Source organism: Dipteris shenzhenensis, chromosome 22, assembly GCF_047967505.1.
Source record: "Dipteris shenzhenensis isolate YYH24624 ecotype China chromosome 22, Dip_SZ_1.0, whole genome shotgun sequence".
NCBI classification, from domain to species: Eukaryota; Viridiplantae; Streptophyta; class Polypodiopsida; order Gleicheniales; family Dipteridaceae; genus Dipteris; species Dipteris shenzhenensis.
The window spans coordinates 44,848,434-44,869,348 of NC_141617.1; the positions used below are offsets into that span (position 1 = coordinate 44,848,434).

Sequence of the window (20,915 nt, forward strand, 5' to 3'; positions counted from 1 at the left end):
TTACCAATCTATTTGTTGCTTCAATTTTTGCCTCCCAACAATGCTATTGGTGATGGCGATGAAAATGCCAAGAACGTACTTCAACAAACTTTTCATTCATCCTTCATCCTCAAACCCACTCCATGTAGCTCCAATTTGATTGTCAATCTTTCTTCATTCTTCTGCTTGAACAGACTTTCTATTCATCCTTCAGCCTCACACTACTCGATGTAGCTTCAATTTGATTGTTGATCTTTCTTCATTCTCCCAATTGCAGGGCTTCTTTTCATCATTATCATCATTGTCCTTCTCCTTCTTTTGACACTTTACTTCATCTTATTGATCATTGTAGTTTCATATGATGATCATCTCGAGCACCTCCATGCTTTCTTGGTTTAAGAAATTTAAAATGTGATGCCTTGCTTGATAGGACCCATCAAAATCTAAAGATGAGGTTTTTAGTAAGTTCAAAGAATGGCATGTAATGGTCGAGAAAGAAACAGGGAGGAAGGTGAAGAAGTTGAGATCAGACAGAGGTGGAGAGTTCACATCAAGTGAATTTGAAAGTTACTGCAAAAGTCACGGGATCAAAAGGCAGAAACCCCTGCCACATACATTACAGCAAAATGGGGTAGCAGAACGTAAGATGCGCATCATCTGCGAAATGGGTAGGAGTATGATGAAAGGGAAAGATTTGCCAAAGACTTTCTGGGTTGAAGCATGTAACACGGCAGTTTACATTCTGAATCGTAGCTACACGAAGGCTGTGAACGGGATGACTCCACTATAGGCCTTTTCTAGTAAGAAACCTTCAGCTGCACATTTCAGAGTTTTTGGATGTGACTATTTTGTGCATGTCCCTGATGCTAATAGGACCAAATGGGAGCAGTTATCATGTGACAATCAGAGTTGCATGGCGATTGCAAAGAACCTTGTGTTCCACGCTCACATAAAACACATTGAGATTCAATATCACTTTATACGCGAGCTCATCATGGATGGAGAGGTTGACTTGGTGTACTGTCCGACTACAGAGAATGCTGCGGACATCTTCATGAAGGCTCTTGGAAGAGACTTGCTGGAGAGGCATCTTCATCGACTTGGCATTGGGCCGAAAAAGTAAGTTCACTTGCGGGTGGACATTGAGGAGGGGTGTTAGATATCAATGCTCCACTCTCATGTAACTACGCGGGAACCAACTAACTCTACTTATAAGCCCCCCATATGAGGAGAAGGCATTTAAGTAGCTCGGTTATTTAGTAGGTCCTAGTTCGGACACCAGATGGGGGCCATGTGTGGCCTGATGGCTGGACGGCTTCAGATAAAGTTGGCACACTACTAACTAGGCTACATGCAAGTGCGGGAAGGCATCCCATGACTGACCGCACTGAGGGTAGAAGGAGCATTTCCCGAGGCAGTCCACTCTCAGGTTGCAGGGCCCGTTTGGAGCCCCAGATGATCCTGGATGGCTGTGGGCCAAACAATAACCGTAGGTCAGTTGCTCTATTTTACGCACCGGTTCTATCGTGTGGTCGGTGGCCTATTTCGGGATCGACTCCCAGTCGGCCGTTTTGGGCGGACTGGGTCGGTCACCCAATTGGGTCTAACCGACTACTAGTGGTGGCTATATAAGAGCAAGCCCGTGAAGCCCATTTCATCACTGGCTACAGCAACCCTGATTCTTTAGCATCCACCCTCCGTCCTCTACTGTTTCCAGTACGCCATCGAAGCTTTTCTCACAGGAGCACACGGCTGGGAGGCAGCGCCATCTATTGTATCAGTTCTATGGTAATCAAATTTTTTATTCTCCATACTATCTGCTTTTCTCTCTTGCATACGAGATCCTGTTATTTGCTGAGCACAGACGTTGTATTGTTTTCTTACACTATCTCCAAAACACATCCTACAACTTCTGTAAGAATTGAGTTCTCGAAGCTAGTGAATAGCATGAAATGGCAGAACACAGATTTGGAGCGACAGATTAGAGGCATAAATCAAGCAAGATTGGGTGGAGAAGGGAAGACCAAATCAATGAGGAAGATCGATAAGAATAGGTGTGATTTCAATCAAATTCCAACCATCACCTAACTCTCGCTTCCATTAAGACCTTGAGGCATTGATTATTAAGGCGTTCCAGCATTGGTTTGTCAGGCTATCTACATTGCTAACGATTTTCTTGAAATGCCAAAGGTTGTAAGCGTCAGCCAGTACCTCTCTAAATGCTAACGTCCTCATGCAATCTCATAATTTCAAACGTCCTATCAAACTCGAAAGGTTGAATGTGGAATTCATGGGACGTAGAAGCCCTTCTCCTCTAAACTGCCACTTGTCCTTATTTTTTTCCCCTAGTTTGTGGTTAATAGGTAAAAGATTTTTGCTTAAAATCTTCAAATTCTCAATAAAAACCTTTAAAAGATTTAACGTGAATGCGTGAACAACTCATCAAGATCTACTTCTAGGGCTGAGGGAAGGAGGGGAGGGGAAGTCAAGCTTCAAGCTAAATGTGGAACTTAAAAGTTTGACTCGAGGGCTAGATTGAATAAGAGTCACCTTCTTGATGTTGTGTTTGTTCAAAGTTCAGCCCTCATCTTTGACAAAAGGTGGTGCCACTAACCACTTTCTTCATATCGACACGTTACACCACCTCTCGCAATCTTCTCTAGCTCTCTCCATCCATTCACTCTTCCGCCCAACCTCTCTCCCACTCTGCTCCTTCCTTTTCACTAAAGTCACTCCCCTTTGCTTCTTCTCGGTAGATCTTCCTCCCCCCAATCTTCAAATATCCATTCACCTTTCATTCCATTGCTGCACACCCACGGAGCGATCGCTCCTGCCTCGCCAGCCCTCATCCGATCTTCCAGTCGTTAGCACCTTCCCGGGCGCTTCGTCCATTGTTTTGAAGCGTTTGCTGGAGCTTTTCGTCTGTATACAATTAATTGGAGCTTTTCTTCTGTATAGAATTGCTTGTTCTCTGTCGTATAGAAGCGAGTGCTGGAGCTTTGCCAGATCTAGAGCAATTGCTGACTCTCCGTATCTGGACAGTAGTAGTATTTAGCTCTGGCTCTCCAGCTCCAGCAGCAGCGCCCGGAGCTGCTCTGAGCAATCCGCAGCCTTAGGAAGAAGCAAGAATGAGGTGCTTCTCAGGCCAGAAATCCAAGAAGCAGACAGCGAAGCTTGCTGCTGATCACGAAGTGGCTAGCGTCGATGAGCCTGAATCCTTGGCGAGGCCTGTGCTCTCAGCCCCTCCCAGCTTCAAAAGCCGCGTGCGAGCGATCCAGAACGCACAATGGTTCGTCAATAGCAACCCAAAGTTGCGTTCCTCTCATCCAAGCTATGGCAGCAGGGACAGTAGAGATGGTTTCTCCAGCGCTGCGCTTTCTCCCCCTGTGCCCTTAGGAGGGAGAGCGCGATCTGCTACAGAGCTTGGCTCTTCTCTCTTCGACGTTGCTACGGCTTATCCCCACCCCACTGTTGACAAGAAGAGCCTCAACGGACAGCCCATGCCCCTCCCCTCTCCACAGCCTTCCCCTGGTCGCAGCGGTTATCGTCTCCCCCTCCCCCACGACCGTACCGCTGCTGCAGCCTCCCTCTCGCCTACAGCCACTTCCCCAAAACTCAGTCCATCCCCGAGTGGCAAACAGGGGTCAGACTCTGTCTCTGTCAGTGGAGTACTCAAAGGTAAAGTCTATCCTTCAGATCTCCAGCCTCTCCCACCTCCAAAAGAGCCTGTGGCTGTGGCTGTGACTGGACTAAGGTCTTTCACCTACGACGAGCTTCCAACAGCCTGCGAAAATTTTCCTGCTGATCGTTGCGGTGGAGATGGTGCTGCGGTGCCTAGTCACAGTGGGTCTATCAAGTTCAGCGGAAAGGCAGAGAAGCAAGAGGTTACAGTCGTGCGAATTTGCGAGAGAGGGCAGCAGGTAGTGCACTCTGACGAACTTGGGAAGCTACAAATAGGCGTTAGCGCACTCATCGTGACCTCTTCTGACCCAATTTCCGTATGGATGAAATAGGGGTACAAGGAATGGCTCGCAGAACTGTCTTCCCTTGCTCGCCTTCACGGTCCGCATCTGTGTAAACTTGTCGGCTTCTGTGCTGACGAGGGAATAGCTGAGCGCATCTTGGTCTTCGAGAAGCTGCAGAAGGGGAGCCTCGACAATTTATTGTTTGGAGGGTCGGACTCTCCTCCACTGGATTGGCCTACGAGGATGAAGATCGCCTACGGGTCGTCGCAAGGGCTAGCGAATTTGCACGAAAAGTTTCCTGAACAGGTGAGCTGATTTGGATGATCGACGAGACATACATGATCAGTGTGGCGCTCAAAGCTGAGTGGAGAGTGATTACCATAAAGCAATTGTAGCTCACAGTCGTATCATCCTTGCAGGTTATGTACAAAGATTTTAGAACGTTTCATATACAAGTTGATGTGGATTATAGCTCAAAACTGTCGGGTTACCAATTATTCAGCAGCAGCAACACTAGTGGCGATGCCGAAAATTCGAACTGCACAAGCAATCCGCGAGTAAGTGTATAATCGGTTAGGGACAAAACAAGCTGCGGTGATGAAGAACTGTTCATTGTCCCCGTTTATCTTTCTCAAAGTCGTCAACTTAGCCCTTGCGTCTTTTCGGCAGGCCGACGCGTATTGTGCACCTGAAACATTGAATGGAGGCCAGCTTTCTCCGAAGAGTAACGTGTGGAGCTTCGGGGTGGTGATCCTAGAGCTTTTGAGCGGTAGGCAGAACATGGATCCACGAGCTCCCAAGGAGGAGCACTGCTTGGTGAAGTGGTCAAAGCCATTTCTCATGGACGAGGGGAGGCTGTTTCTGATCATGGATCCAAAGCTACAAGGCCGATTTCCATCCAAAGGCGCCAAGGTGATTGCAGACCTTGCCCTCCAGTGCTTACAGAAAGATCCAATGAGAAGGCCGTCGATGAGGAAGGTGGCGGAGACGATGAAATCTGTGCTGGAGATGAGGTACACGATCAGGTTTCCATTGAAAGAACCGAGGAATACTGAGAACGTAACTGCAGCTTGCGAGAGAAACTCGTCACCATTGATTTCTTCTGCTTCCGCCAGAGGCATAATCAAACCGGCAATGCAAGAACGAGCTTCCAGGAGATCACCTACGAAGTTCGATCTGATCGAAAGTCCTCCGTTGAGGCCTCTGATCATACCGCCACGACCTTGTGCTTCGAGCCTCGTGATGGAGGAAGACATGATAGTCGCTCGCCAGCACGAGTATTACCCGTCTGGACCGCTAAAACGAATTCAGGGCTGCTAGCAGATCTTGATCTACCGTATATTTGTATATCATGATCGTGCACAGAGTGTGTTACGAGGTAGCAGCATGTGATACTAATCCTTGTGGATCATCGTGTAGATTAACTGCCGAGACTGGTGCTGTATGCAAGCATCATCCCAGGTTTTGGTTGTACATATACCAAAATTTTTCCATGCAGAAATACATTCTCTGCGCGATCGATTATGCTAAAAATTGGAGTGATTAGAGCCTGATCAGAAACGGCTTCCGAGGAGTGTGCGGAGTATTGTAGTGCAAAGAGAAGCTGAGAAAGAATTTGGTTTTACAAGTCGTATAAAGGATGGAGCGTTACTCCAAACTGGTTGATTGGAAAATAATTCTTGGATTGATGCTTAAGTTGTGCTTAGTTTCATTCAAGGTTTTGTTTCTGGTATGAAGAGTTTGCCAGTGCGAGCCTTGTAGTCAATGTAGTGTATAACATTGTTGGCGTATTGATTGTGTGCGTCCTACACTTGCGGAGACACACGCACGCCGCACATATACATGGACGGAAGCACTTGTCGTGTGGCACTGTGGTACTTACTACTCCCTCTGTGCAACGCTCTATTTTTCACTATAATTAACGTGTTCCGTTCTCGTAGACCTACTTACGTACGTTGACAGTCATCTCGGTAGAACGGTAGCCACGAAACTTTACGACCAGCGAGAAAAAAGGGCAGAACTTATTAACCTCGGTAGGAAAATGGGCAAGCCGAAGACGAAAGACAACGGCAACCAACTCTCGGTCGGTCTCTCTCCGGCGAGGAAATAATTGGCAAACCAGACAGCTTCAACTATCGAAAAGAAAAAGACGTTCTCTCTGCAGCTGGTCATCAATTCAATAGAAATCGGCAAACGAAACAGCGTAACAGCGAGCTGCAACTATGGACAAGAAAAAGACAACCGAACAAAGCGTGAGCTCGCTCTCTCTCCCCCTAATTCGACTTATGCATTAGTTGAATTCACGAAAAGGATACGTACCAGCTTGCAGAAGTGCGATAGAAAGTGGAGCATCGCGATGCCTGCATCGCATCGACAAGGTGCTTTATCGAGGCAGAACAATGTTAGCGCGTGTAGAACAATCTCCGTCTCACGCGAATAATTTCAAGGAAAAGTTGAAGTAGTGGCATGGACGTCTCCATTGATTGATATTGATCTTTGATTGATGGATGGATGGAACGGATGGTCAAAAGCAGGTTTGACTAAAGACCACCAACGAACTCCAACACAAGTTGAAAAGTTAGCAGGGCTTTTGCAGTGCTTTCTATTTCCAAATTTGAAGGTTAATTTGTCAAATTTGCCATTCACCTCACATTAAACCTCCATTTTTAGTCAAAAGCGCCCATGGATTCACCCACCTTGTATAATACGAATAACAAGTTAGGCAGCAAGTATAATACTCATTGTTCACGCACTCCTTTGCAAAGTGACCTAGTTTCTTGCATACAAAGCATGTGTTTGAGAACATGCTGAATTTGACTTGCTAAGCAATCGATAGCCCAAGACTTCATGGATGATTTTTTCAAGTTAGGCACAAGTATAGTACTCATTGTTGAGGCACTCCTTTGCAAAGTGGCCTAGTTTCTTGCATACAAAGCATCTGTCTCAGAATATGCTAAATTTGACTTGCTAAGCAATCGATAGCCCAGGACCAGGTCATGGATGATTTTTTCAAGTTAGTTTCGTTAAGAAGCTAAACTTTTATATTGGCTTCGAAAGTTTGTATTCCCTAATAAAAATAAATGTTTGAAACATTCGCCAAAATTTGAAACTTTAATGCAAAAAATTTTAAAGTTTCGTTAGGATTTATATTTTTTTCTTCAAAATTTCAAAGAATATCTATAAAAAAGTACTAAATTCTACTAATATTGTGAAAGTAAAAAATGGATCTGGAAAACTTTCGCCAAAATTATATATTAATATATAAGCATAGCTTCGATAAAAAAAATCAGACACCTTGTAGGATTGTCAGACACCAAGTTAGCTTAAGGTAGAATACGAATAACAAGGATGAGGCTCCTAAAGAATTGCATGGACAATGAGTCTAACACATAAGCAATTCAAAAGTCTCCTCAAGCGACGGACGGCATGGGTGAGAAGATCCACGAAGAGGAGGTGGCGAAGCTAACTTCGCTCCTTTTGAATAAAAACTTGGAAAACAGTGGGTAAGAAGGGTAAGGTCAAAGTGCACTGCTACCATATGCAATAAAATCGACACTGATTATCGATGCTTTTATCTTATTTTCTTTTCTAAAAGCCGCATTGTTGATAATAGCATCATAGTTAGGTTCGCCTTATATTTTTGTGTATATTAACATCGTTATTCATGTCGAAAATTGCTAGTATGTGTGGATATTAACATCGATATAAGCATCAAAAAAGCTTCTGGAAAAACTACTAGTATTAATAAAAGCATCGAAAATTTGTAAACATTAGGGGAGAAATAGGGTTTCAAAAGGGCCTCCAATTAGATTTTCCTAATTTCAAGGGATTTGAGGTGTACCAATGAGAGTGCTAGAAGGTGTGGGGCAATGGTATGTTGAGATAGAGGGTGGGTAGCTATGCCTGCAAACCCTATTGGTTGTTCCCCTTACACTAGGGACCACCCAAACCATCCCCCCCCTCCTTAACCCATGTTTGACCCTCATCCTAAGTGCACCTCCCCCACATGAGCCCAAATCTATCTTCAATGAGATAGTAGGCCCCTTGTGGCGAATTTTTCTTCTCCCCTCCATCTTTCTAGGGCCTCTGCCCCCATTGTTTTGGTCCAGCCTACCATTCCCTCCATTTTTGAATTGTGAGGCTGCCCTCCCTTGCATTTGCCCTCTTCCCCCTCTTTCTCTGCGGGCCTCTTAGGCTTGCTACAGCTCCTCTCTCTCTCTCTCTTTCTCTCTCTCTCTCTCTCTCTCTCTCTCTCTCTCTCTCTCCTGTGCCTCTGTTGGTGCTGCTCTATTCCTCTCCTTCTCCCATTGCCCTATGTAGGATTCCCATTCTTACTGTTGCGACCTCTGTAAGCATGATGATAAGCAAGACTACAAGACCATGCAATGCTATGGGCCTCTTGTGTCTTCCACAACACCAGAAATTCATTGGATGAGTGGATCCCTTGCACCTATAGCTTCAATGACTAGATAGTGATGAAAGGATTGGCCAAAGGTCCACATAAGCTTCCCACCAAGAGCAAGAGAGGTGATATCTTGCATGAGGGAAAAGGGCGCATCTTGAAGTTCAAGTTTAGGAAGAAAGGATGGCTTGCAAAAGTGCAACATGTCTACATGGGAAAGGATATGCGGCTTCCTCCATCATTCAATCAATTTAGGGTACCATCACACTGTGAGCCTTTCTATGTATATACCTTTTTCACCTGTAAGTGTAATGAGTCCATTTGGAAATTTTATGTTTGGTTTCTAAGAGCTCTTATTCATGGCAGATGTTTTCCCTTCGGACTTCAAGGAGTGGTAACCAGTTGAGTCATTCATAGGCAAGTTCACTATGATTCATGAGGATTTAGGTAAGCAAATGCATGCGGGGGAGAAGTTTGCCTCCTTGTGAAAGAAGATGTGTATTGGTATAATGCAACATACAGCACTCCAACGACATCATCAAGCTATGGCTGTCTGCAAACCATTGCACCACCACAACTTCAAGACATGGATTGCAACATTGTGGACTCGAGGACATTGCAATCGTACAAGGACAAGATTGCAAAGGACGTGGGCATGGCCATGAAGTTTACATTTGGATCCAAATGGGCAAGGTTATCTTGGTTTATGCCTATGTACATTTTTGCTTCTTTGTTTCAGAATATACATATATGCATAGAACAAAAGCTATGTGGTCCTGCAAGCGTGTAGATGAAAATGCTCTTGAATATTTACTTGGAATGAATTGGGGAACTAGGTCAGGCGAACAAAAGGGTGATGTGTTTCAATGTAATTCATGTAAAGACAATGTGGTTATTAGATACCATTTGTCATGCCAAATGTTATATTCAACTTTTCAGTACAGGTGCTGGAAGAAAGCAAATGGCCAGTGGCTTCCCCTAGACTCTAATGATGAAAACAATAAGGGGGTAACGTGTCTATTGATGTTGAAGAGGAAGATGTTAAGAATGTGAATGTCACATGGCAATGGACTGTAAGGGATGTGCGAGAACACCTATTGGTCATGGAGGACGGCATGTCGGAATCCTTCAACTTTTCCTTAAATGGTGGTAAGATTAGTCGACGTGTGGAGAAGTGCATGTATAGTGCCAATTTCATTCTTCCTACAACTTTGAAGATTGTTAACAATGTGTTTGATTAGTGCAGCATTTCATTTTTTGCCAAATCCTAGTTCTTGTTTCAAAAGATGATGGACAATTAAATTGACATGTTATTTCTTTTTATGTTTTTCCCTTTGAGTCCATGGTAAATGGTTTTCAAAAAATTTGGGGATTTTATGATTAGTTTTAATTTTTAGGGTTTTAATATATACAAAGGAGTAAGAGCCATTTTTACGTTACATTCTCACTTTCACTTTTAGAGAGCCATAGAAACTCCCACCCTCAAAAGTTACTCACTCCATCAGTCTCGCTATTTGCTATGGATTTAGCTAGAGCTGCATTCCATGATTTCATCTCATGAACTGCATTTGCAAATCACAAGGAATGGCTATTTTTTGTGTTTGATAGGACTTTAGATGTCCTAGGCACATATATGTGAGCCAAGGATGACTTCACAGATCTCATCCACTACAAGCAAGAGAATTTCACAAATTTTGCATATTGACAACTCTTCAAAGAGATGGGTTCTGATAGATTACATCAAGTATCTGTTCCTAGACAAATTACATCAAGTATCTATTCCTAGACGAACCCAAGTTTGTGATGCACTTGGCCCACTTTTGTGATAATCTTACAAAGAAAGGGTTTAGGACAGTAGAAGTGAAAGACATCCTAGAAGCGGGGATCATGAGAAATACAAGCACTAAACTGCTTTCATGGGAGATGACATTCATCTTTCTTCTCCAAGAAGGAAGAAGCCTCATCATCCAACACCCCCTCTAGTAGAACTATTGATATCCTTGTCCCTAGACTAGACTCTAACATGTACACAGAAGAGAGTCTTGACCATGCAAGGCCCCCAGCAAGAGTAGAGCAAGTATCTGCATTGAAGACCGTTGACCCAGAAGCAGACTTATGGTCCTTGTCCCCCCCCATCATTGATGGAGAAGAGTAAGTATTCCTCCATGACATAGCGGTTCTTTTTGGACTACGAGAGGATGAGGCACTCGAAGTCCTATGTAGGTTCAATGTTGACACAAGTGTCAAAGATCCTAGGGTTTTAGGTTCTGAAGACCAGACAATGGAAGAGTTTCTCTTGATGATGCTGGTTTCAATGAGGGATGCAGACATGTCCATATATGATGCATAACCCTCTCATGCAGAAGCTTCCACCTCCAAGACAGAGAGAAAGCTTCCACCTTCCAAATGGAACATCACACAACACATGATTCCATAAACATTGCAAATGAGGAAGGGATAGAAGCCGATGACGTTGTAGTGGCAAGTTCGAATAATATTTTGTATTTTGATGTTCTTTCAATATAATTTGTTTTATCAATCTTCTAATGTTTGTTGAATTGTTGTAGAGGCATTTGAGGTTGATGAATTCTCATCTCGATGGGGTAATGTTCGCAGCATATTTGGGTGAGATCATTCTTTGGCCCATTACCTCGGTGAAGTGGTAGAGCACCTCGTGGTCTTCCATAGCAAGTTTTCTCCTCAAGGGCCTCAAGAGCTGCAGAATTGCAAGGCATTGTCATGCGCTATCAGATACTCCAAAATTACTCAGAATGCCGACAAGGTGATTTTGGTACACCGCCTGGTTGCTATCAATGCTTTTGGATTGAACATTAGGACATTGACGGCAACAACTATGTCTTTGGCAACAAGAGAGGAGGCTCTTAGTGCTATTGCAGCTAGGTTTATTTCTAGGAGTCCACTAGGGGATTCAAAGACCCCTATTCTTAGTGTACTCGAACTAGGTAACAAGAAAGATAGCCTGTGAGGCCTCTTGTAAATATAAACATATATATTTCAATGGATACATGACTTTAATGACTAATATCTTTCTTATTTGTGACATTCTTCATAGAAGGAAAAAGTGTTCGGGATGTTGTGAGGAGCCTAGACTGCCCTAGACCTACCACGATGCGAATTTGGGCATTCTAGACTTGCCAAAATGCCCAAATTCCTGCAACGTCCAAAATGCCCAAATTCGTGCCATGGTGGGTTTAGGGCATTCTGGGCTCCTCGCGACGTCCTAGACACTTTTGCCTTCTGCGCCATGGTGAAATTCCTCTAGGATTTGACAGAAATGAACTTTGGATATCCAGAATTGGTGAAAATCATACTGAATTGGCTAGAAATGCATTAAATTAACACAATTAAAAGGATGGAGCAAATATATCATCAACTTAAAAAAATACAATGGAATAAATATTATGAATTCATGAAGAGCAACGATTGGGCTCCAAGAGGGGGTAGTCTAAGTCTTAAGGGTGGGCTCCAAGAGATTCTAGGGCTTCATGCTTGGGTCCATCTGTAGCTGGTTCGCTAGATCCATTTCCTGGTCCATGACCATGATGCACTTTGCATGTATGGCACACAAGTTGGCATCCTCGAACAAAGCGGTGGTGACTTGCTCCGCAGCCTCCTAGAGCATCCCCACAGCTCCTATGCTAAATCGTACATTTTCCTTTTACCCTTGTGCTATCTCTCATACCACACATTGGAAGGGAGCATGCAGGATCAGGTTGTCGGTGGTCTTCTACAATAGTTGTATGATCTCCCTTAGGGCCCTCGCTCCTGGCTTTGCTCTGTATGGCTTCCTGACTCTTGGTGGAGGTCATACAGGTACCTGAACATGGCTCCATGGCCTCTTGTTTTTCTTGAACTTCTTGCGCTACTCTTCTCCGCGTGCGAATCATCCTCTTGCAGATGACTTGAGCTTTCACCTTTTTTAGAGTCCCACTGATGGGGCTTCCCCAACATCTACTTTACCCTGTGCATGAGCATAGAAACTATGTCCATGACGGGCTCTATCATCTAGAGAGGGAAGATCGTGCTCTTTGTTGTAGTTTGTTGACCCCTATCCGGAAGCCTCTCGATATCGTGGGAGGTTCATTTTGCTCATTCAGGGGAGTCCTCTCATGGGGAGGGGAAGGCTCATGCTCTTGGAACTTGGGGGAGGGCTCATGGGGAGGGGAAGGCTCATGCAGAGGAGAAGGTTCATGAGACTTGGGGGTGGGCTCACAAGACTTCAGAGAGGTCTCATGGGACTTGGGGGAGGGCTCACGAGAGTCAAGGGAGGGCTCACGAGACCTAGGGGAAGAATCACGCTCTTGGGAGTTGGGGCAGGGCTCATGAGAGTTAGGGGAGGGCTAACGAGAGTTCATGGAGGGCTCATGAGAGTTTGAGGAGGGTCATGAGAGTTTGATGAGAAGCCATCGGACTCGGATAGGTTCATGTGCACAAATGCCATGGAGATGGAGCTAGAGGAGGAAGGGTAGAGGTGGCATCCTGTGGGTCTAGCAGTAGTGTTCTTCACTCGTGCCACAGTGAATAATGAGAGTTATGGTTTTTAAAAACTTGTTATATAGGCCCATCATCTTTTGACACCCCTTTTAATTATGTTTAGGGTTTCATTGTGCCCCCCACTAACCCCTCCAACCCCCCCCACCCCCATCACCCTTCCCTCACCCACTCCCATCGCCCTCCCCTGTACCCCCCCTCCCACCCCCCACCCATGCCACCACTCCACCCCCCCTTGCCCCGCCCTGTGCACCTCCCTTCTCTTCCCCCTCCACCTTGTCCCCACCTTCCCCAACCTCCTTACCTCACACAGACCCTGGACTCCAAGAGTGAGTACACTAATTGTGGTCAAAATAAGCAAGATATTCATTTCGTAACTGTATACAATTACGCCATAACTTCTATTGCTGGTTGGACCCATCTACTCCCTTCTCTCACTCTAGCTTGCAACCAATATGCGACTCCTCGACTCCCTATGAATGCTTTCCAAGCACTATGCCTCTATTATTTGATACAATTTGAACTGCTTTTGCAAGTTATGATGCCTTTGCCTTTTCAGACTTCAAAGTCCTATCTAGTAAACATCTAAAAAACTAGTCGAGCATCTCATGCAATGCATTGCTACAAGTGACACCACCACCATGCCTTGAGTTCTTGACGTAGGCTGCCTTGGCTCTATAGTGCAACTTCTCCATGCCTTGTGTATCCCAAATGGACAAAGGGTCTCAATTCTATACAAACCATGGTCCGTTTTCATAGAGAATATGATGCAAACATGATGAGCATCATCTCAGCAACAAAAAACTTTTATAAAGCAAGTGCTAAATATTAAGATGGTGACAAGATTACCATGTAATGCATAATGCACGACTCCCCCCATGCTTTCACCACCATTAATTGCATAAACTCTTTCACAACCATCCTGAACCTTTTATAATACATCTCATAGATTGAACCTAGTGAAGCAATTTTATCAATGCATCTAACTTTGTCCATACTTTAGCTCTCAAAGTTGCTACTTGAGAAAAAGAAGCCTTATTGGCTATGCATTCACACAATGCTTTCCAATATTCCCAACCCAAACTGCTTTGCAATAAATATATGTTTGTCTTTGTCAAGATTGTGGTTAGATAAGAATCTCCTTGCCTTCCCTCCACCCATGGACACTTAAGCAAGAAGATTCTGTGTTGCCCCAGACATTTTCTTATCCTCCTTAAGTTTGACATATCCTCCATGGAATCCCATCTTTGACAACAACTTCTCAGCTTCTACAATGTACCGTGTAGATACTTCTTGCAAAATTAAATTCCAAGCAAATACAACAACTTATCAAGTACGCGCACCTCTGCATGTAAAGTAAATATGTGTACTCTTGTTAACATCCACAAAGTATAGCCACCGAATGCAGGGTAATCTAAGTAAAGGTGACCAGGCAGAATGATCTACTTCAATGGACAAGCTCAAGGGAGTTTGACCCCCAAATACCCCAAGGCCAGTGATTACAAGCAATGTGCACATGGAACGAGTATAGCTCAAACTCAGGGAGTTTGATCCCCAAATACACAAAGTTCACTCCAAAGTCCAAGGATTCAAGGATTCCAGGCACAGGTTGTATGTTCCAGCTACCACCAAGACCAAGGAGATGCACACTTCAGGTCCATGTCCATGGAAATAGCCATGCCAATGAAAATAGCCATGAGAGGAGTACAGCTCAAATCAGGGAGTTTGATCCCCAAACATCCCAAGGCAAGGTTACCATTGAGTGTCTCGCGGAAGTTAAGCCTTGCCACTCCAAGTTTTGAGCCGCATTCATGGGGTTCAAACCACAAATAGGTTAAGGTGTGAGGGCGCTCAAGGAGTTTGAGCCCCAAATCACCTAAGCCTAGGAGGCGTGAGGCTAACACAAGCGCTATTTGGGAACTGGTTAGGACCACCTCCTAATTCCAGGTTTGTCCCAAGCACTTTAATATGGTTAACACAAGTGCTATTTCCGGTAGTTGGGAGAGATGGTAATAGCAATATGCCTTGGCACCCTACGGGCCCAAAAGCCCTTGGTTGTAAAGAGAGGGAGAGTGTTAAAAAGGAAAAGGTTTGGCCCTCCCTTCAAAAGGTGACTTGTATAAAAGGCCAAATGGTTGACTTTGGTCTTCATTGTTGTTTGCACCAAGTTGAATACAAGCTCCCTCTTCTCTTCCAAGAGAGTGTTTTGGGTGTTTTCTTGTTTCCTTCATAGTGCCCTTGTGGTTGTTACTCTGTCCCCCTTCACTCCCTTCTCCCCCTTCCCCTCTTCCTCTCTCCTTCTCCCTTCTCCCTCTCCCCTCCCCTCTTCCTCTTTTTCCTCTCTCGCGTGAAACCACATTGCAACAATCCGGAGGCTGCTTGCGTGACACTTGTAGATGACTTGTGCTATGCATTGCTCCCACAAGGAGTAGCTAAGAGTGGAGACTCCGTCGGCATATCTTCAACATCCCCACAACACGTGAGTCACCGTCGAGACCCACTACATTTTTGGCACTGTTGTCGGGGAGAAAAGGTATGCTTTTGCATTTGCACTTGTCTTCCTTTGATATATTCCCATTGCACAAGTCTTCAAGCTTAACTTGGAGATTGTTAGTGGAGTTGTAGGAGAGAAGAGAGGTGGAAAGTGAGAGTGAGGACAAAAAACTGTTCTTTCTTGTAGGAAAGCCATTTGTGAGCATTGGAAGCTTGTCTTTGATGCTTTTTAATATTTCAAGTTAATAGAAACTTAGTGGATTTGATTGCTAAGGTGTGTGTGAGGTCCAAACACCTCATAAAACAACAAAAATAAGGATTCTTGCCAAATTTTGAAGTAGTTTTGTGTCTTAGAACTCACCCTTTCTGAAAATTTGCATTTTGGCTTTCAAAAGTGTTTTGTTTTCAAGTTTTTTCCATTGAGTAGGTAGATTAGGTAGTGTAGCATCCCCCCATCACAAAAAATCATGAACAAAAATTGCAAAATCTTCAAAAATCATCAAAAATCAGTCGGCGACACTGTGTTTGCCTATCCCACCAAGTCAGCGCCATAGCCCTATCGCGTCAACCAAATACCCCGTCGATCGGCACGTTAGCCGTATCCCGCCAATCAATCTACATTGACCTAGCACCGTAGTCCTATCTCGTCGACCTAACCTCTGACCACGGTCTACCCCATCACACCAATTTATTGTGTGTCAAAGTTGCTATCCCGCCAATCTGACAACCGTTGACCATCACTGTAGAGCTCCCCTATTGACCATTGCCATCCTGCTACTCCATCGCCGATGCGGTGAACCCACCCCCACATCCGTGGTCATACTCGTACCCCTCCGCTCCCGCTGACCGGTGCGATACCTCTAGGGTAGCTGCAAAATTAAAAGAAAATTCCAAAACCTCAGTTCAGCCTGAGTGTGCCCAACCAGAGGCATCCCACATGCACTTGAGGTCCGAAAGGATTTTGCTAAAGGATCCTATGCCAGAAGAAAGCACTTTGAGCTACCCTCAGTAGCCCACTCTCTGTCCTAGCTGGGAATCCAAAAGCTTGATCTCGAGCCTCCACTCGTTTGTAGGTCCCCGACCAAAAACTCTATCTAGTTTTGACAAAATAGAGAGCCTAGAAGAAGTAATGCAAGACCCCTTGGGTCCAAGGGCCTCGGAAGCTCCATTCACAAGTGTAGCCTCTCTTCAAATGAGGACTTATTGTCTTGTAATGCCCTTGCATTTGCTTTATAATAAGCTGAGAATCTCCTCTTCCAATTCTTTAACTTGACTTTGAAGACAACCCTCCAAACCAAGAATCAAAGCATTATACTCAGTTGCATCGTTAGTTGTGATACTTGGAAACTCTTGTCCTCTTGCCCACACCTCTTGACCTTCACAATTCATCAAGACTATCCCCCCGGCTCCTTGTTGGCATGAAGGACTAAAAGCCCCATCAAAATACAAGCCAAAAGCTATTGGTGTTGTCTCCCTTTCATCATTAATGTCCTCCTTATATTTCTTTTCTTCTCTTAGATCTTGCTGTAGAGGAAGTGATTCATTTGCTAGGCATGACCTTACAAGAGCCTATAATGTGTAAAAGAAGGGTATAAGGAATTGGGTTGACATTTGGGACACTGCACAAGGCCAATTGGTATCCTATTGAGATGCTAAGAATCCAATATGCCTTGAACAATAGAGAAGTGGATCTACTCCACATAGTCCTGGAGCACATTCCACAGCCATGGCCTCAAATTGGATCCTCTCTCTAGAATGGAATGGGTTTTGGGGAGGACCCACGTGTGAGACTCTTGGCTAAGTTTTTGTATTGGCATGACTGGCTTAACAATAGTCTCAAGTTCTAAATCTGAATTGTAAATGGGAGGAGAGGGACAATTTGCTGGAGTGATAGATTTCGTGACATCTAGTTGAGGAGTACAGTAGGGAAAGAAAGAATTTTGCTATGGAAAACCATGAACTAGTGGCTAGAATTTTGCTATGGAAAACCATGAACTAGTGGCTTTTCATAAGAGGCAAATTGGCTAAACATCTCTAATGGATCCTCTCTATGTAGATTAACCGCTTGACGTATGGAACTAGTTCAAATGAGAATAACCGGTGACATTGTAGAATAATCAATTCGACACCTTATGTAGAATAACCAATGACGTATGGAGAAAAGTGGAACCGCCCATTTGGAACTCCCGCCTAATGGACCACTTTTTTGTTGTGTCATAATGGATAATTCCATTAATTGGAGATGTGTCAAGGTTCCACTCTATCATGGCAGCTTGTTGGCCTTGTGTCTAGGCTAGCAACTTGGGATTTTTAGAATAGGGTCGTGTTCCAACACAAGATACAGGTTGGCCACAAGGAGATGGCCATTTTGTCCATGGTTAAAAACCCCATAGTACTCGAGTTGAGCCACAAGCTCAAAGGACCCTATAATCAATCATGCTCTAAGGGAGGTTTGTGTAAACCTACCCTTGCTAGGTAGGGTTTAGTAGATGCTACATACAGCACTGGCCAAGGGCAGCTAGCCCATGCTTAGGCCAAATATTGTCCTAGGCCTCCTTTTTTGGGGACTGACCACTCCCTTAATAAATTCAGCAAATTTTTTTATAAAAGGGTTGTATCCAGCCTAACAGGGTTTTTAGTGGGGATGCCACCTTTGGTCTTCTCACAAAGTTATTATTCACAATTCATCAATTCCAAGGCCTTTAGTCTATTAAAAAAAATTCTGGCCATTCCATCACCCTTGTCTACAAACAAGAAAACTCCATCAAGCAACCAACTTGCAAGTTGCTACATTAATGTTTTCTTAGTGACAACTCTATCTTAATATGGATCGTGTGTTGTTGCGATTGTGACATTGTTTGCATGCATTAGTTACCTACATCGTTACTATTCTCTTCTTTTTTTTAATAGATTCCTTTTTATCAAAAGAAGGAAAAACACAAGGTCAGACCCCAAACAAGCCCCTATACAAAAATTAGCCATAAAAAGGGGCAGCTACCCAAGCCTATGCAAATATGCTAGCTTTAACTCCTAAGGAGATAATTTCCCACCTCCTTTAGATAGGTCTCAACTAAGTCATCATCACTCATCAACAAACACCCAAATTCCTTTAGATTTACACACAACCTAGCTAAGACACCACACTCCATTGCTGAGCCTAGTGCCCACTATGTCATTTCCATGAGAAGGCCCACAAAAAATCTTAAAGCATCTAGTAAGCCAATAACCTGATCCAAACCATGGACTTTTAGAGGAAAACCAGAACATAACTTCTCATATCATGACAAATTCTTCCAGCAACCCACCACCCTACCCTTACTCTACCCAATGAAGTAGTTAACCAGCTCTACCCAAGCAATCAACAATCTTGGCAACCATTTTTAGATCAGAGTAGTATTCCTTAAGGCACGCCAAGCAAACCAAGACCACCTTGCATCTTAAGGATGGTTCCTAGATATCTTTGTTGATTCCATCCTCTTTAGATAATTAAATGCATGTTGACATTCCTTTGTCTAAGTATAATAAGAAGGAAAAGAGAAGATAATAGAACAAGTACAAAAGATGAAGCATATTAGCTAAGACAAAATAGCAATTCAAGGACATTGCTACTAGCACACCTAATAAGTGCTCCTAGCATACAATAAAAATTTATATACACGCTTACTTTTACTCCTAGAATATCCCATACACAAATGCACTATAAGAACTATTCATTACAAAATTTACATTTATGTCATCTAGAAATAATTAATGTTTATTGAAGCTAGCATACTACTGTTGATTAGCACAAAAGTGTGGTGGATTAACATGCTTATACCCCTTTGCGAAAAGGTGATTACAATCTATGGATGCATTGGCACCCACTGGTGGTGCTCAAAAGAGGAGAATCCAGACTACAAGGTTGGTTCTCTAGTGTTTCAATGAAATTTCTTGCTATGACGTCACATTGTCTCTACTAAAATTTACTCATGCTCTTTTTTACAAACTTCATAGAGGATGTGATGGGAACAATGGACATTGATGATATTGATTGTTCATACCCTATAGCTAGTTTTACTAAAGCCAATTGATGTCATTGGAATGCCGAAGAACTCAAGACTCAAATGCTTGTGTGTTTGCGCAAGTTGCTTGAGATGTCAAGGAGTTGAAGGCATTATGGATGCAAAGGAGATGCTAGATCTTGTGATGCTCTTGGTGTAAATCATCAAGCTTACACATCTATTTTAAAATTTCAAAGCTTGATCTTATGGGAAAGTATGAGGAGTCAGTAATGCCACAATGCACACCTTGGTCTATAAAGCTCGCATGAAAAGAAATAAACCGATGTGCTAGAAAAATTCTTGGAGGATACCATTGTGTAAGCAGCACAATGGCTTAGAAGGTCAAAATAAATCTTCTATTTATGCTTTCAATCATGTTTACTCAGATGTTGAGACTATGGAATGAGAGAAGATGGTAATAATAAGAACTCATTTTTGGTGTTGCACTTTGCTTAGTTTCATTTTCTATATCCTAACTATTTTCATAGTATAGAGTATAATGGTAAGCTAGTATTTGTTATCAAAATGGATGAGGCTCAATTGGTGAAAGATCACAAGCTAGAGAGGGTTTGCATTTGCATTATGAATAAAGCCTTACACTTTGATTGAGGGATGAGCAAGCTACATAAGATTTCTCAATCCAATCTAAGGACAGCTAGTGGCTTGCAACGTTTGAGACTCTAAAAGAGTGCCATGAGACATTAAAGTGGGTTATAGAGAAAGCATACATCCCATCTATTATGCAAAGATCAGAGGGAGGGAAAATATGTCATTTGGATGGGCATGGAATATTTCAAGTTGAATGGCAACTTGCTAGTAATTTGAAGATAGTGAAGTGCTTGTATGGTTGTGATAAAGGTGCACATGCCTATATTGCATGTGTTCTCAATGGATGCAAAAGAAAGGATTACAATGGTAGAATGGCATTCTCTCTTTTAGCCATATGCTAACTCCCAATTGCAACAAGAACGATCCAAAGTGGGATCCCCTCTTGCCCATCCACTAGTTAGAGTACACATATGTACTTTACATGCTAAACTATGCGTACTTGATAAGTTGTTGTATTTGCATATTAATGCTTCTAAGTTATTGTATTTGCATCTTGATATTTCTTGGAATATGAATTTGCAAGAGGCCTTCGCACGTTGCATTGCACAACCCGAGGAGTTGCCTTTAGAGATGGGATTCCATGGGAGGACATGTAAAACTTAAGGTGGATAAGACATTGTATGGGGGAACACAAAACCTTCCTACCCAAGTGTCCATGGGTGGAGCAAAGGCAAGGAGATTCTTATCCAACCACAATCTTGACAAAGAAAAACATACACAGTAGCTTGGGTTGAAAATATTGGAAACCTTTGTGTGAATGCACTTCTATAAAGGCTTCACATCCTCAAACAACAAATCTAAGAGAAAAAGTATGGCCAACTCGATGCATTGATAAAATTGCTTTGCACAAGGGTTAAATCGACAAAATGTATTATGAGAGGTTCAAGATGGATTTGAAAGAGATTATGCAGTTAA

The 20,915-nt window shown here is 43.4% G+C and overlaps 1 protein-coding gene across 1 annotated transcript; it reads left to right on the forward strand.

Annotated features, from left to right (window-relative positions):
- Positions 1-2,641: 2,641 nt before the first annotated feature.
- On the forward strand, positions 2,642-5,628 carry LOC147888157 (receptor-like cytoplasmic kinase 176). Its single transcript, XM_087393662.1, has 4 exons — positions 2,642-3,899; positions 3,993-4,250; positions 4,364-4,501; positions 4,614-5,628. The coding sequence occupies exons 1-4, from the start codon at positions 3,108-3,110 to the stop codon at positions 5,262-5,264; spliced, it is 1,839 nt and encodes a 612-aa protein (XP_087249788.1). The 5' UTR covers positions 2,642-3,107; the 3' UTR covers positions 5,265-5,628.
- The last annotated feature ends 15,287 nt before the right edge of the window (positions 5,629-20,915 follow it).

Excerpts from the sequence above, each read along its gene's own strand:
- LOC147888157 (XM_087393662.1), top strand. The coding sequence starts at position 3,108 with ATGAGGTGCTTCTCAGGCCAGAAATCCAAGAAGCAGACAGCGAAGCTT. Across the intron at positions 3,900-3,992 it reads TTTGCGAGAGAGGGCAGCAG|GGGTACAAGGAATGGCTCGC; the intron begins GTAGTGCACTCT and ends TGGATGAAATAG. Across the intron at positions 4,251-4,363 it reads ACGAAAAGTTTCCTGAACAG|GTTATGTACAAAGATTTTAG; the intron begins GTGAGCTGATTT and ends TCATCCTTGCAG.